Source organism: Xiphophorus couchianus, chromosome 12 (assembly GCF_001444195.1).
Source record: "Xiphophorus couchianus chromosome 12, X_couchianus-1.0, whole genome shotgun sequence".
NCBI classification, from domain to species: domain Eukaryota; kingdom Metazoa; phylum Chordata; class Actinopteri; order Cyprinodontiformes; family Poeciliidae; genus Xiphophorus; species Xiphophorus couchianus.
The window spans coordinates 8,899,823-8,914,580 of record NC_040239.1 but is presented as its reverse complement, the minus strand read 5'-3'; the positions used below and the strand labels follow the sequence as shown (position 1 = coordinate 8,914,580).

The 14,758-nt window shown below is 37.6% G+C and overlaps 1 protein-coding gene across 1 annotated transcript; it reads right to left on the bottom strand.

Annotated features, from left to right (window-relative positions):
• Nucleotides 1–976: 976 nt before the first annotated feature.
• On the bottom strand, nucleotides 977–10,299 carry LOC114154440 (probable isoprenylcysteine alpha-carbonyl methylesterase ICME). The gene is made up of 8 exons (XM_028033537.1): nucleotides 10,204–10,299; nucleotides 4,476–4,598; nucleotides 4,153–4,359; nucleotides 3,347–3,430; nucleotides 2,365–2,506; nucleotides 1,983–2,145; nucleotides 1,650–1,873; nucleotides 977–1,432 (listed from the first exon to the last, which is right to left on the bottom strand). The coding sequence occupies exons 1-8, from the start codon at nucleotides 10,297–10,299 to the stop codon at nucleotides 1,404–1,406; spliced, it is 1,068 nt and encodes a 355-aa protein (XP_027889338.1). The 3' UTR covers nucleotides 977–1,403.
• Nucleotides 10,300–14,758: the final 4,459 nt, after the last annotated feature.

Genomic DNA, 14,758 nt, shown 5'->3' with positions numbered 1-14,758 from the left:
ACATGGATTCTGTGCCTCTTGACTCTTCCTCCAGACTCTGCAACATTGATTTCCAAATGAAATGCAAAATCTGCTTTAACCCAAAAAGAAATCTTTGGATAGCTGCAGAAGAGTCCAGTCCATTTTCTCCTCTGTAGCCCAGGTAAGATACTTATATTATACATGTGATCCAGAAGTGCCGTGACAGTATGAACGTGAGGAGTACAGCCCATGTCCTTGACACATCCATTTGCGATGACTCAAGAAACATTGACTCATCTGTAGTCCACACATCTTGAAATGCCTCCAAACAATTAAATTGACTGCTTCACAATCCTGCTAGCATCCCTGTTACGTATCCAAATTTATCTATGACATTTTTTTCCTTTCACTCAACTTTCTATGTTCTTTAATATTCTTCAAAACAGCCAAATTCTTTATCAGTGACCCTTCAGGGCTTACCCTCATTGTGGACGGTGTCAGTGACTGTCTGCTAGGAAACTGTCAAGTCAGAAGTCTTCTCCACAATGTCTGTATTACATTTCTGAGAAACTGAATTTTGTGTTTTCATGAACTAAATATCAGTACAAAAGCTTACATTTTACTCAAAAAAACTGCATACCAAAAATTATTTATACCCTTTTCAGTAATCTACGAGAAAAAATCTTTATTGGTGTCACAGTAATCAAAGCATTCATTGCGCACCTTATTTTTGTATTTTTTCACTGGTATTTTGATTTCATAAGAAACTCCAAATTGTTGAGGCTAGATGGTCTTCTTGCCATCACCCTAGCACAAGATTCAAGAACGCACTCTGGCTGGGCCGCTCCAAAACATTAATATCACTTCAAGTCAGAAGAAACATGTTGGTCAAATTAAAACTTTACTTTAAAACTAATTCTGCATGGGGCATCAACAGTTTTGAGCTTAACTGCACATAAATATGAAGGACCACAGAAAAAAACAACCCATAAAAAACAAACAAAAAACAAATATCTTCAAAAAATTTTAAGGTGCTTTTTAATATCAATAACATAAATCTTATGCTATTCTTATTAAATTAAACATCACAACATTCAAGTCGATTTTATCATACAAAATAAATTATATTTAACACAACAAATAATATGATCAATGTTGTGCATCTACATTCACTTCAAAACCAGTAGCCCAAGAATAAGAGGTACTGCTTCTGCAATTTGACTCCAGCAGTAATAATATTATTAATAATAATAACAGTAATATTTTTACATAGTATCATAATGCACGTCTCTTAATAAAACAGTTGATATGTGAAGTTTGACCTAACATTGTATTCAGCTAATCTTTTTCAGTCTTGATTTCATAACAGGCAGCTGTGGCTCAGGTGATGAAGGACGTTTTCTGTGCTGAACTCTGAGACGCACTGGCTGTCTGTGGTGAATTTAGCGTGAAAAGGAAACACTGCTTAGGGCTGTGAAGGCACAAACAGACCATTTATTCTTTAGGCTTTCTGATTTTGGATAGAAAGCAGCTAAATAATCTATATATTTTTTAGTTTATTACAATTATAAAATCAAAACAAAAAATTATTTTTTGTGGCATTAGAGCAGATGCTGTGCAATATGTGTGTCCCTGGCAGCTGACGTTTGCAGACCCAGACACTGCCCTGATAGGCTGTTAACAGGTACCTAGGAGTTTCCTGAACTCGCGTTCGATGCATCTGAAGATCGGATGGTAGAAGCGCCCGCTTGACAGCATGAGGTCAGTGACCATCTCAGTGTGGTTGACGGTAGGAAGCAGGTGGAGCGACACCTTTCCGGACAGCGAAGAGAGGAGCTTGTAGAACTTTGTGGAAGACTCAACCGGAACAACAATGTCACAATTCCCGTGAAGCAAAACGAACCGTGGAGCTCTGGCAGTAACAGAGAAAGGAAAATGTCAGGAAAGATGTTTTTGCTGCAGCAGTCGAAAAATTTACACAAGAAACAAATTTCAGGATACTTCTCGAGTTTGCATCTCACCTGCTCAGCTTGTCTTCACTAAGGTTCTGTACGATGTGCACTGGTGAGTAGTATGGAAAGTTTTTCTCCCCATCCATGGCTCTTGACATACAAGAGACGTATTCAATTCCTCGCTTCTTCTCATGCTCATAATGGTCCATAATGCTGTAAACACCACTCATCCCTATTCAGGGAGCAAAAAAAAGACAAACAGTTACCTATAAAAAGGAAAGTAATAAAGGCTAAAAGGAATAAATGACTAAAATTGACTTATAATTAATTGATAATGATGTCAATTTCAGAAAAAAATGATAAAAACATTAAATAATCAAACAGATGTTTATTTTATTTTGTCTTTTTTTAAACACATATTTTGTTTAAAAAGACATACAGATGTACATACCAATAACTCCACGTATTGACTGTAAAATCTGCTGCTGTTTCTTTGACTCTATCACCAGCTCCTCTCGTGTATCAAGGAGAAATAGTGTGGTCATTACACCCAAATGAGCACCTGCTGAATGGCCAACTAAAACAATGTTGTTCTAAAAAGACAAAAACAGGATTTATTAAAGCATATTTCACATGAAGACCCTTGGATTTAACAGAATATATTGCTACAATCATAAGTATAAGGACTCCCAAAGAAAACATCAGTATTAGAAGTTGTTGATAAATAACAGATGAAATAGGACCCATGCTACTTCAGAGAAAACAATTACAAAAAACGTGGACATGAATATCATTTTGTCCTACTTTTATTGTTTCAATTAAACTATTTTTGTGGTATTTTTTGCAGCTGCACCAAATATAAGAAACAAGTATTGGGTGCATATTGTTTGAATTTGTTGTTGGTTTTCTCCGAGTTGCACAAAGACGTTACAAACAGCAATCTGCAGCGGGACCACTTATTGTTGCTGCAATCTTTCAATAAAACAAAGAAAGGAAGAAATGTGACAAATATGTCTGACACAAGATTTTTGCTTACATAGAAGAAAAGTGTAGTTTCCCAACTTTTGGGTAAAATGTTCTCTATTTTGTTAGTCAATGAGATGTTTTTGCCAATTTCCTGAAACTTTCTTGGAAATTTCTTTCGGTACTTTGTCAAGTTTAATGAATGCTGTGGTATAAGATAAAATGGAAAGAAAACTACTTTGTGTTGGTTTTGTAATTTCAAACACCAAATACCTGTTTTTGACATCACTGATGTTTCTTTTTTTTACCATTCTCAACTAAAATGAGAAATAAATTTGACCCTTAGCCAAGATTAGTGTATGTGACCTGAGCTTTATTTAATAAATAGACATGCATTCAGGACATTCTCTGATTTATTCAATGATTATCAAGTCTGATCTACTTTCTTTAAAATTTAGAGAGCATCTTACCTTGTCAAAGCTGAACTTCTGTCCGTTTTCTTGCGCCCATATCAGACAGTCGGCAATATCTTGAATCATCATTAGAACATTCCCCTGAAATTAGAAAGAACCAGCAGTGCAATTTACAAACCAGTTCAGCACAATCAATCACCTTTTTATCATCAACCAAGAGAATCAGAAAAACTTAAATGTTTTTCTTTCCCATTTTTGATGCAAAAATGTCAAAATGATGAGAAAAGTTGAAATTATGAGAAAAAAGTGGGAAAACGTATTTAAACAATAAAGTTAAAAGGATCTGCAGCCATGTCTGGCAAATAGGATTAATTTTAATTAATCATTTTTAATTGAATTAGATTTATATTTTAGAATAGGATTAAATAACAAGGAGATTTTCTCTTTTACTATACAAACATGGATGAATACAACAGTTTCAGGTTCTGGCTTTTCTTCAAAATATTTCTAATTTACTCTCAACATTTTGACTTTCATCACAAAACAGAGCACTTCAACTATTTCTCCACATTCAACTTTTTTCTAATAATTTCTACTTTACTCTTGAATTCTAATTTTGACATTTTTCTCAATATTACAACATTATTGGAAAACAAAATACATCTATGTTTGTTTCCTTCTCTTTCTTTAGTGATTCTCTTACTCTTTTTTTGAAAAGCTCTCTGACGAACCTTGGTTTATTGCTGCTTCCCCAAAGAGCCATTATTACTGCAGTATGTTGCAGTTGGAGCCTTTCATTTACATTTATTACACAAAAAAATAATCAGAATCAGAAAAATAATCTGACAGTGCGCCTTTATTACCTTTGGATAAGTACAGTAATCTGGACAAACAACAGCTGCATTCAGTTCTTCAGCCGTCTGCCTTGCCAGTAAACAGTAAATGGATCTGTGTCCAGTGCTCCATGCACCGCCATAGATAAATACAACCAGAGGTGGAAACTCAAATTTATTCTGTATGGGGGGATAAAACAAGTCCAGCTTGTTGCCTCGACGCCCATAAACAATGCCCTAACAAAAGGAAAGCAAGAAAACCAGAGGTTACTGATAAGATTTTGCAAAAACTTACCATATTTATTATGATTAAGTACAAAACTGACAAGTACATTTTTTTATAATGTTCCCACCTTTTTGTAGTGCTTAGTGTTCTCCTCATTTCTATACCAGGACTTAATCTGAAAATACAGTTTCCAATACTGAAAGTATTTAAGAAGATCCAACGTAGCAAAGGTCAAAGGTTTACATTTGTACTGGCGCACCGGAAACAGTTTATGTGAATAAAAAGAAATCAAGCAATCAAGTTGAAATGCATACATGTTAAAATACCTTGAACGTGTTTTAATACAGGCTATTGTCTGTTTAAAAAATGGCTGGTTCTTAATACACACACAGAGAAGAAGAAAAACGTAAAGCCAAGTAAAAGAATAGACTTTTATTCCAAAAACTTCAGTTTAGTTTTTGTTATTTTTTTTGTTGGGCTTTCTTCTTCTTCTTTTTTGTTTATTTGTCTGCTGTTTGCTGATTACTGTTTTATTATATAACAATGTTATTTTAAATGTGTTAAAAATAAGACTTGGGGGAAGTTTGTTTGTGCATAGTATGTTGAATTTAGAAAATGTTTTTATATATTGTCATGGATAAATGCTGGTTGTTTGGAGCTCACAAAAATCAACAATATATTTGTGCTTTAAAACAAATGGCCTTAATGCAAAAAAAACAAACAAAGAAACAACTTTTCACCCCCTGAAAAATAGCCTCCACACCTTGTAGAAAAATCCTATACACTGGCAGATAGAGGTACGGTGAGTAATAGAATGACTTGTATTCCTGTGCTCAGAAAATCAGCAGCACATACAGCAAATATTCAGCAGGGGGAGGAAGATCTCTATCATTTGTAATTAAATGTATTTTCCATAAGACATGTTGTCTTTTGACCTCTATTGTTAAGGGAGATAACTTCTTACATTTGTGGAATATTGGGAAAAACTCAACTTTGAACCCAGATGACTCAAATTGAATGATTAATTTAAACAAAAATTACAAAGTAATTTTGTAACTTTGCCAACATGAACCAGAAGACACAGATATGAGACACACCAAGCCATGGGTGTCCAGCTCCAGTCCTCCGGTCAAGGCCTGTGTCCTGCCAGTTTTAGATGGGTTTCATCTGCTCTGACACAACTGACTCAAATGGACCAACTATGTCCTCACCATAACGTTTTAAAGAGGCCTTCTGATAAACCATTACTTGATTAAGGTGTTCTGAAATAGGGAAAGAACTAAAACATGTAGAATACAGGCTCTGGAGGACTGCTAAGCTATTGGGAATGTAATAATAATAATATTTGAAACAGTAATAAACATTTTAACAGGGATTATTAGTCCAAGGGCTTTATAAATCAGCATGCACCAGTGAAAAAAAAAGCACAAAGGGTCTAAGATGTGCTGTCTCTAAGTGGCCTCATTCAGGTAAAGCTGTAAAAATAACTGCAGAAATATTTCCAATTATTACACCTCTTAGTTTCACCAAGGCCCGCCGATCATATCCAAACCTCAGTAAATACGTGAGAAGGACAAAGGTTTCTCTGGATTCAGCACTGCACATTCATGGAAAGCAGAGAAGTGGATGAGTGCTGCTGACCACACCGAGGGTTTATTATTGTGTTTGGCAACAAGGAGCGGAGGATCCAGCCATGAGTGGGTGTGAGGTTGTTCCTCCATCTGCCACGATGTGGGGAGTCCCAGGTGTTTTTTTTTCTTCAAATAAAACCACAGTGGAAATGGACTAATTCTGAAAGGCAGCCATTCAGTGGCTAACATGAGCAGAGTCAGCCCCAACTGCAACAATTATGGTGGTAAGAAGTCATAGCTTTTACCTGTTTCCTGTTAAACATTGGAATCTTTCCAGGCAATAAATTTATATATAGTAGTATTAAGAAAACACCGTTAAAAATGCACCTCAATTTATTCCATGAGGACATGAAGAGTGTCTAAACCCAAGTAGTTCTTCATGATTTTGAATTTTGCAGTCAGCTGCAAAATAGCTTGAGCCTAAAGCAGCAAAACTCTACTAATGTCAACCTACATTTATGCATTAGTTGCTGAAACTAATGCTGAAAAGCACCGACAAAATGTCACAGCCGGCTTTTTTTTTTTTTTTGCTCCACAAGCGCTTCAGTTCAGTAATTTCTTTAACGCTGCAGAAAACAAAACTGAACCATTGCTCTGTATGTTTATCAGCTGGAAAACTTGCCCTCAGGTCATCATAGCAGCATTGGGAGAGATCAGTTTTGACAGCCCTTTTTTTTACAGTTTTCCAGGCTGAGAAAGGAAATTGATCAAATTACTATGTTCATTAACAGTGTTGATGTTTGTTAGCTGCAAATCTCACAGTTCCATCATACACTTCACATCTTTTTCAATAGTAATGAGTCATCATCAATATTCCATAAAAAAGTGTAAAAAAACAGAAAAACTGCCCTCATCACTGAAATGCAAAAGTTGCACAATCATCACCTCTCTCATTTCAACCTAAAAAATTATACTTCTTCTAAAGTCATTGCACACTCTAATTAGATACTATGCTAGGAGTAATCAAATCCAGTTAAATCTTGTTGTTTGTGTGTTTTTTACCAGACGGACCAAAGAACAAACAAAGTTTTCCCAGAAAAAGTCCACTCAAACGGATCTGTGGTAATTTCTTCAGAAAACTAGAGTCGTTGCACTTTATCTAATTCCCAGAAAAATAATTATTGTTTTGCTTTTGATAAAGTTTTGGGGGGAGTGTAACTCTGGTTTTGATTGCTGAATATGCTGATAGCCCTGTGCCTGCTTCCTACTGGAGCATCTGCTTCTACTGATAATTACTTGAACAACTGAGATGCATTTTTTTTCTTCAGTTTGCAAGATAAGCAACGGTCGATTATCTAATTGGAGATGTGTTCGCTTGGTGGTTTTTTGCTGCTGGTGTAGATTGTATAACAAAAAAAAAAACTATGTTTAATGTTATAATAATTCTTCTCTGTGGGTCACATTATGAAATTTATGACACACACAGTATCAGTATCCCGGTGACACAGTTGTGATAAATATAACTCTTTACCTACATTAATGTATTTTAGTGTAACAATGCAGGTCAGAACCGGAGCAGAAATTACATCTACCTGAATGATCCCAGAACTGTATCTTTTTCAAATAGCATGTTAGTTTTGAGCGGTCACTGAATATTTGGTGAACTACAGGTGGACTTGACTCTTCATAGAGCGGTTTTAAATCAATTGGTGGTCTGTTAGGTCTCAACGCTTTTTACAGCCACTTCATCACATGCTTCCTTCTCCCTGAGTATATTAACATATATATGTTCACCCTATGAACTCACAGTGGAGTGAAATGCTTTACTTTCCTCTTGGACATTTTGTTCCTCTCTGATGGCCGAGATTGGTGTTCCAAACATAACATTATTCCTTCACGGCAAATGTGTGAGTGGCTCCCTTATACTTGCCATTTCTCACCTCAAAGTTTTTATTTTTGCATAATTATGTCTCACCTTCGTGAATGTCCCTTAAAACATTTTGTTGATTCATTCAACACACTTTCTATTCAGTTGAAAATACTCTGATAACTGCAACTTTTTAGTGTTTATCTTTGCAATTTGACCATATGTTTCCTGCATTGATTAAGCCTGTTTACTTCCCCTCTGCTTACCCCCTCGGTGACCCAGTCCCCCTGAACTCCTTAGTGATGCTCGGGTCTGAGCCAGGGTCCAAACGTGCTGCTTCTGTGTTACTTTTCCCCCACTTTCTCCTCTGTCTGCTGTCCAGCGCAGCTCTGTACTCGCAGAGGAATTCTGCTCTCAAGACCTCTGAACACAGAGCCATCTTTCCCTTGCACCCCACAAAAACACACGAGGCCGAGGAAGAACAACCCAGTGACAAAGATGGGAACTGGCACCAACAACACACCATCAGTTCTGAATATGTTGGTGTCCGGAATCACACTTCGAGTCCCACCGACGCCAGAAGAGCAGCGAAGGCAGAGGTGTTGGCGTGCAGACTGCTGTGGTTTTTCATTTGGCCCTCTGATTGATTGGAGGGAACAGAGTGGCCATTCTTGTTAAATGCATCTGATGAATGCTAACAAGGCAGGGAAGATGCTCAGGGTTTATTTCTTTAAAAAGAAATGTGGGAAAAGTTTGGCAAAAATAAGGTAGTTGATGGGGGGAACTGACATAGCTCTGAACGTGCATGTCTGCGAGTGTTTGTGTGCATGTGGTTGCGGGTTGAAGGGTTCAGATGGACGTCCTTGTAAATCTTAATTTAGTCGCAGCTCGGTGTAGAGAGCAAGGAGTCAAGTTTCAGTGCTTCATATTTCCTTTAGGTGCTAAATGAACTAACAGAAGCTAAGAGTTGCCTGCTAACATGCAGATGGAAGAATTTTCAGAATCTAAAAAGATAGAAGTCCCAGTAAAGTTGTGGGAATAAAAATACATATAAAGTGGAAAATTTAATATTTGCATGAAAGCATAAACAGACATGCACTTTTATTTTTTCTTGTTATTTTGTGGAAAGAAAACTAACTGACTCAACTTCTGTGGAACGCTTGTAAGTTAGCAGTATGTAATGGGATCTTGTGAATTCTCCCAGCCTTCATGGAAAAACACACAAACTGCTTAAATCAAAAGCAAACCGAAGTAGTCCAAAACTGACAGTTCACCAGTCTGTGTTACATTTCTAACATTACGGTTGTTCTATGCTCAAACTACAACTTATCTTGCAGCCGGATTTCACTCTCAGAACTTCTGCACGCGTGAAAAAAGGGTCTTATCTGCTATACCAGTGTGAAATTTCTCAGTATTCATAATCCCTCTTAACCCCAGACTAACATTTGAGAAGTAGTGAGGATAAAGTTTACTGCAGATTCACTGATACCTCTTGAACGTTTTCAGATTTCTCACAACCACAATGTCAGTGTATTTTATATGGTTTTTATGTAGTAGATCAACACAGGCCAGTGCAATGTTGGGAGGTGAAATGATATGAATTTGTTTATAACACCCTTTCAACGATATCCCAAAAGAAAATCCAGAGCCAGCAATTACCTCTGAAATGAGGTAGTTTTTCATATTAGTACAAATGTTTTTAAAAAACGTGTTACTTCCTTTCCACTTCACAAATATACACTACTTGGTATTGGTTTATCATATGAATCCCAGAAAGGTACAAATGTTTGTGGTTGTGAGGTGACAACATGTGAAGAGGTAATGGGTTTTAAATGTGTCTGCCATGCACTGTGTTTGTGTCCCATGAATATGCAGTATTAAAGAAAAACTTCCAGCTGACACAACAGTATGCATCTGTTTAGTTGAGAACTGAATACTAATTTGCCCTATTTGAACACAAGTACGACACTGTCTGGCTGAGCCCAGTGAAATGCTGCCGAAAGTGACCTGAATGCCGACCTTGGGAGCTGAGAAATAACTTCATAACCTCCTGCAGTTCCCAGAGAGACCACTTGAAAGTGTCCTTCAAACGAATACATTGTTGTATGAAAATAAAATGACGTCTTCAGCCTGATTAAGAAACACAACTTGTCTGTGAAACTAACACCAAGGGTCAAACAGTGCATTTGCTCTCCAGAGGTCAGCTTACGGACAAGCTGGGGTTTCCCCTTCTGGCATGCTTAGTGATGCACATCTTCAACAATCTATTTTTAAAAATGATTCCCAAGCTTGACTATTTTGCAAAGGTTTCAGCCTTAGAAATAAATTTAGAAACCTCAAAATGTAATTTTGTTTAATTAATATAATTAGTCATGTATTTAGACACTTTGACTATATCCATCCATCCATTTTCTTACACCCTTGTTGCTAGTGGGCTTGGGAGGGGTGTTGGTGCTTATCTCCAGCGAGACATTTCGGGGCGGGGGTACACCCTGGACAGGTTGCCAGTCCATTGCAGACTTTGACTATAGTATTTCTTTAAAAAGCATTATCTAGGTGAGGGATGCTCATGTAGTCCACCCCTTATTTTCACAACCCCCTTGGTAAACCTTTCGCCCCTCTCTGCTTGTGAAACGTTGTGAGGTTGGTCAGAATTTCATCTGTGTTTGTGCGAAAACAGCCCCAACTAATCAACTTCCAGAAGCTGGTTTTTCCACCAGAGAGCAATATGGATAGTTTGTCTTAGTAGCAACTGTCTAAGGCACTGTTGCACCAAAACACTGAACTTCCCTTAATCAGTTCTGATTCAATGTGAACGTCCCACCAATACTTTCTGTTGTGTTTTTTTTTTTTTTACGATTACATGGAAATTACGAAATTTCCATGGAACAGATTTACACTTCCAGGCTCCACCAGAAAGTTTTGGACATTTTAAATGACTCTTCACACCCTGGACATGGTCTCTTCCAGCTGCTGCCATCAGGCAAGAGATACAGAGCAATAAAAACCAGGACAAATCGCCTAAAAAACAGTTTTTACCCGATGGCAATCATGGCACTAAATTCAAAGGCATAAGAACTTCTGTTCTTGACACCACTTTGTTATAAATGTAAATTCTGTTGCGACACCTCCAGGCGCTGCAACCATCTTCTGATGTCTATTTATTTCTCATTTTGTACTATTTATTTCTTTATCTTTGTATATTATGTATATACACATAGCCTGCATCTTAACTCGAGTCGAGCAAATCTCAATCTCGTTGTAATCTGTTGATGACAATGACAAATAAATCTTATCTTATCTTATCTTATAAATATAAAATATGAAAACACATATGACAAAACATCATGAAGCATACTGCAGTGGGAGTAACTGAACTGTTCACTCTTTCACTATTGATTCCAGTCAAACAAGCTCTGGAGCTACCAAAGAAGAAATCCTGGAAAACCACTTCTGCCTGGTAAACCACTACTTCCTGTTTGTGCGTTCCTTCCTGGTTGTGTCGCTAGTCACCATCCTGTCATCCTGTCTTTTCTGCAGAGTCTGACCACAAAGCTGCCCCCAAAGAGCACTGTCAACAAAAAACGTTTAAGTTTTATGTCACAAAAGTAGCGTGAGTAACAGTTGTTACCAAATCATATAACTGTACAAGCACAGTTATAGGCTGTACAATAGGAAGACTAGGCTACAGAAAGACTGAATTTTAGATTCAGTCTTCAAGAAGACATTATTTATGCCCTACAGACAATAACTGGGTGCTAGTTCCTCGATAGAAAAGGCTGATAACTGACAATTGTTCCTATCATTCAATGCTACCTCCATTTGACTGTTGGCATGACACCTCCCAAACCCAAAGGTTTTCACTTCAGCTAGCATTCCCTAACAATCTGACACCCTGACTACCCTACTTACATTCTTCCTTCTCGCTTTAATGTCATTTCTAAAACATAGCTGGGTTCAGAAACCATCAAGACAGAACTGGCCAAATAAAAGTCAGACAAAATTATTTGGTGATTGTTTGACAACATCTGTCTTTAATAGACAATTTATAAGGCGTGTGAGATCTAACGCCCCCTTCCTCAGCCATCCAAGAGTCTGAACCAGTCTTAAACTTTTTTAATGGTTCACACTCACGCACCATCTTTGGGACAAACACGGGATATCCAGAGTGTGGTATGTGTAATTTAGATCCTTCTGTTTGCTTTCCTTTTCTTTTGAGGGCAGCGTCCAGCTACGATAATTCTTTTCACAACAGTAAATGCTATCAAATACCATAGTCCTGGAATACAAGCATTCTTTCTCAGAGCAAGGTCAGATGGTTCATTTCATTTGTTTTGTGTTTTTTCTTTCATTTCTATATTTTAAATCTTGAGAGAATATTCCTGGCATTGAGTGAGAAACCTTTCAATGTTGAATGGATCTGTCCCAAAGCTAATTGTTTAAGACTGAACTTTTTTTTCTGCAGATTCCAGACAAACCCCCATGGGAACAAACACATCAAGTGTCTGCAGACGAAAAGTTAATGGCTCAACTGTGCTGTCTGATATAAATTTCCATGGTAAAGTGTGAGAAAAAAACAGCAGCAACATTTCCCAAACTGAGCTCTGCCTCAGGCATGCTGACATTTCCAGGAGGGGCATGGGATTCACCCTCAACAAAGAGGAGCCCCTGTGTCTGTGTTGCAATAAAATCGCCAGAACTGAATAAAATAATAAGAAAAAATAACTTTAAGAAATAAAAAAAACACACGTAAAAAGGTAGTGCAGTCACATGTTGACTGTCAAAAAACACAAAAGGCATCTGAAAGAAGGTTTTATTGGCTCTAGTGGCCTTTATTTGAGTGGCCAGACAGGAAAGTGGCTAACAAGAGATGGAGGAGGCGGCAAAGGTCATCAGGCCAGGACTTGAACCTGTAGAGGTCGCACTGAGGAATATGGCCTCCATATATAGGTTGTGTTTTACCCCTATGCCACCACAGCACCTGTATGAAGATTTCTGAGTAGATAAAACATTTTTTGAAAGCCAGGTAGCTTCTGCAGGTTGCAGGTAGATGCTTGTCTTTCCAACAGAACAGCCATACATCCGACACAGAGGTATATTGGCCTTGAAACACAATGAGGCATGACAAAGAGTTCCCATGCAGGCAGAGAAACAGGGCACCGCTAACACCGTGCCAAGCCCAGGACAAGTCCAGGACAAGCCCAGAATCTGGTCCTCTTGGGGGGCTAGGCACCCACTCAGGCCCCCGGTATAGCGAGACCACCCAGCACCCAGTAGGGGCTTCCTTCACCCCCAGAGGCTCCAACCAGAAATCAGAAAGACAAAGGGCAGCATGGCATTGCTGGTGAAACAGTCTCAGGAAGGCCAAGATGAAGGGACCCCCACTACAGCACAACCTTAGGGCCCCCAGCCAGGAACCCACCGTGCCACAACTTGGCCCAAGCCCCCACACAAAGAAAACCACAACAAGTTAGGCTACTTCCTGCCAGCAACACTCTCTGATCCCCCAAGGTGATCTTCACCTCACCAAACCCTTCAAAAAGTTAAAATTATGTTAAACCTATTCAGCAACCATATGAGTAAAAAAACAAACTGAATCCATGCTTCTCGTTTGTGTTTGTGACAAATCCAAAATATCTTCATAATCATCTGTTTAGTAACAAAAATCTGTTTTTTAAGGTCAAACCCTGACATTTAACTGAGAGATAAACTGAGATTAACACCCAAAAAGATATTGCATAAGGCCATTGCAAAAGCCTTTAACAAAGGGAAAGTGTTAAATAAGATAAGTAAACTCACTGTTAACACATTTTTAGAGGTTTCTCACAGCCTTGGAATTTTGCTCATTTATGCAATATGACTGACCAAATGTTATAATAGGATTTTGCAGTTTTTAGCCACATCGTGCTGGACATTTCAGGAACTTTGCCTGAGACGTTCAGGTTTCATGACCCAGAGCAGAATAAAGAGGAATTGTGTGTGGACATTTGTGTTCTGTCTGCAGAGATTCTTATTTTTATATTCTGAGTATATTATCTGAGCAAAAAGGACTGGATGATCATGCATATTTGTTTTTAGGTGATCAAGCAGTCATAATGTGTAATGGGATTTCACAAACAAGTTCAAATCTAACAAAAAAGAAGAAGCAGGAGGCCTGGAAATGAACAAGAATATACGAACAGTAAATTTAGACATGTGCTAAAGTCCAACACCCCATAAAAACACTGGGTGTTTACGTTTTCAAGCTATTTAACACTCCACTTGTGTAAATGCTTTCATAATACTCTCCTCTGTGCCTGTTTTACGATGAGAAAAGGTCAGATGAAAAGCTCCTTGTAACAGTTTAGGAAAGGAAAATCACAGAAAGTAAAAGAAGTACTAAAAATTTTCCAAATGACATTAACCTGTAGAAGGTTTCTTGAGCCTTTGTTGTAACTCAGAATAATAAAGTATAGAAATACTTTATTATTAATTAATTTCTGTTTCTGGACTCAGTTTTATGTGTTTGAATTTGTAGTTGGAATCAGTTCATGTAAAAAATCTGTTGAACATTTAGATCTTTTATATTTGAACCCACCTTTGCCTCACACTTACCTGGGTTTGGTTCCTTGACAGGAAACGTTTTGGTACATACATTGATTTATTAAGATGGTGGGAGATCAGGACCTTTTTGTCACAATCCTGGGGAGTTTGGGTTTCTTTAGTGTTGGTATTCTGATCATTTATATGAGGTTTGATTTTATGTAGATGTTGTGATATTCTTTTCAGTTTTCTGAATTCATTAGTGCCAGCAAGGGGTTGTCACATGAGTTTATTCATTTGTGTTTATTTTTTTTAGTTAAGTCTTGGGTTTTGTCCTTTGTATATGTGACTTTATTTTCTTAGATTACTATTGGGCTTTCCCCTTTTGGTTTGAAGATCATTTAAGTTTTTTTCCACTTCCTCTATGTTATTTACTCTCCTTCCCTCAGC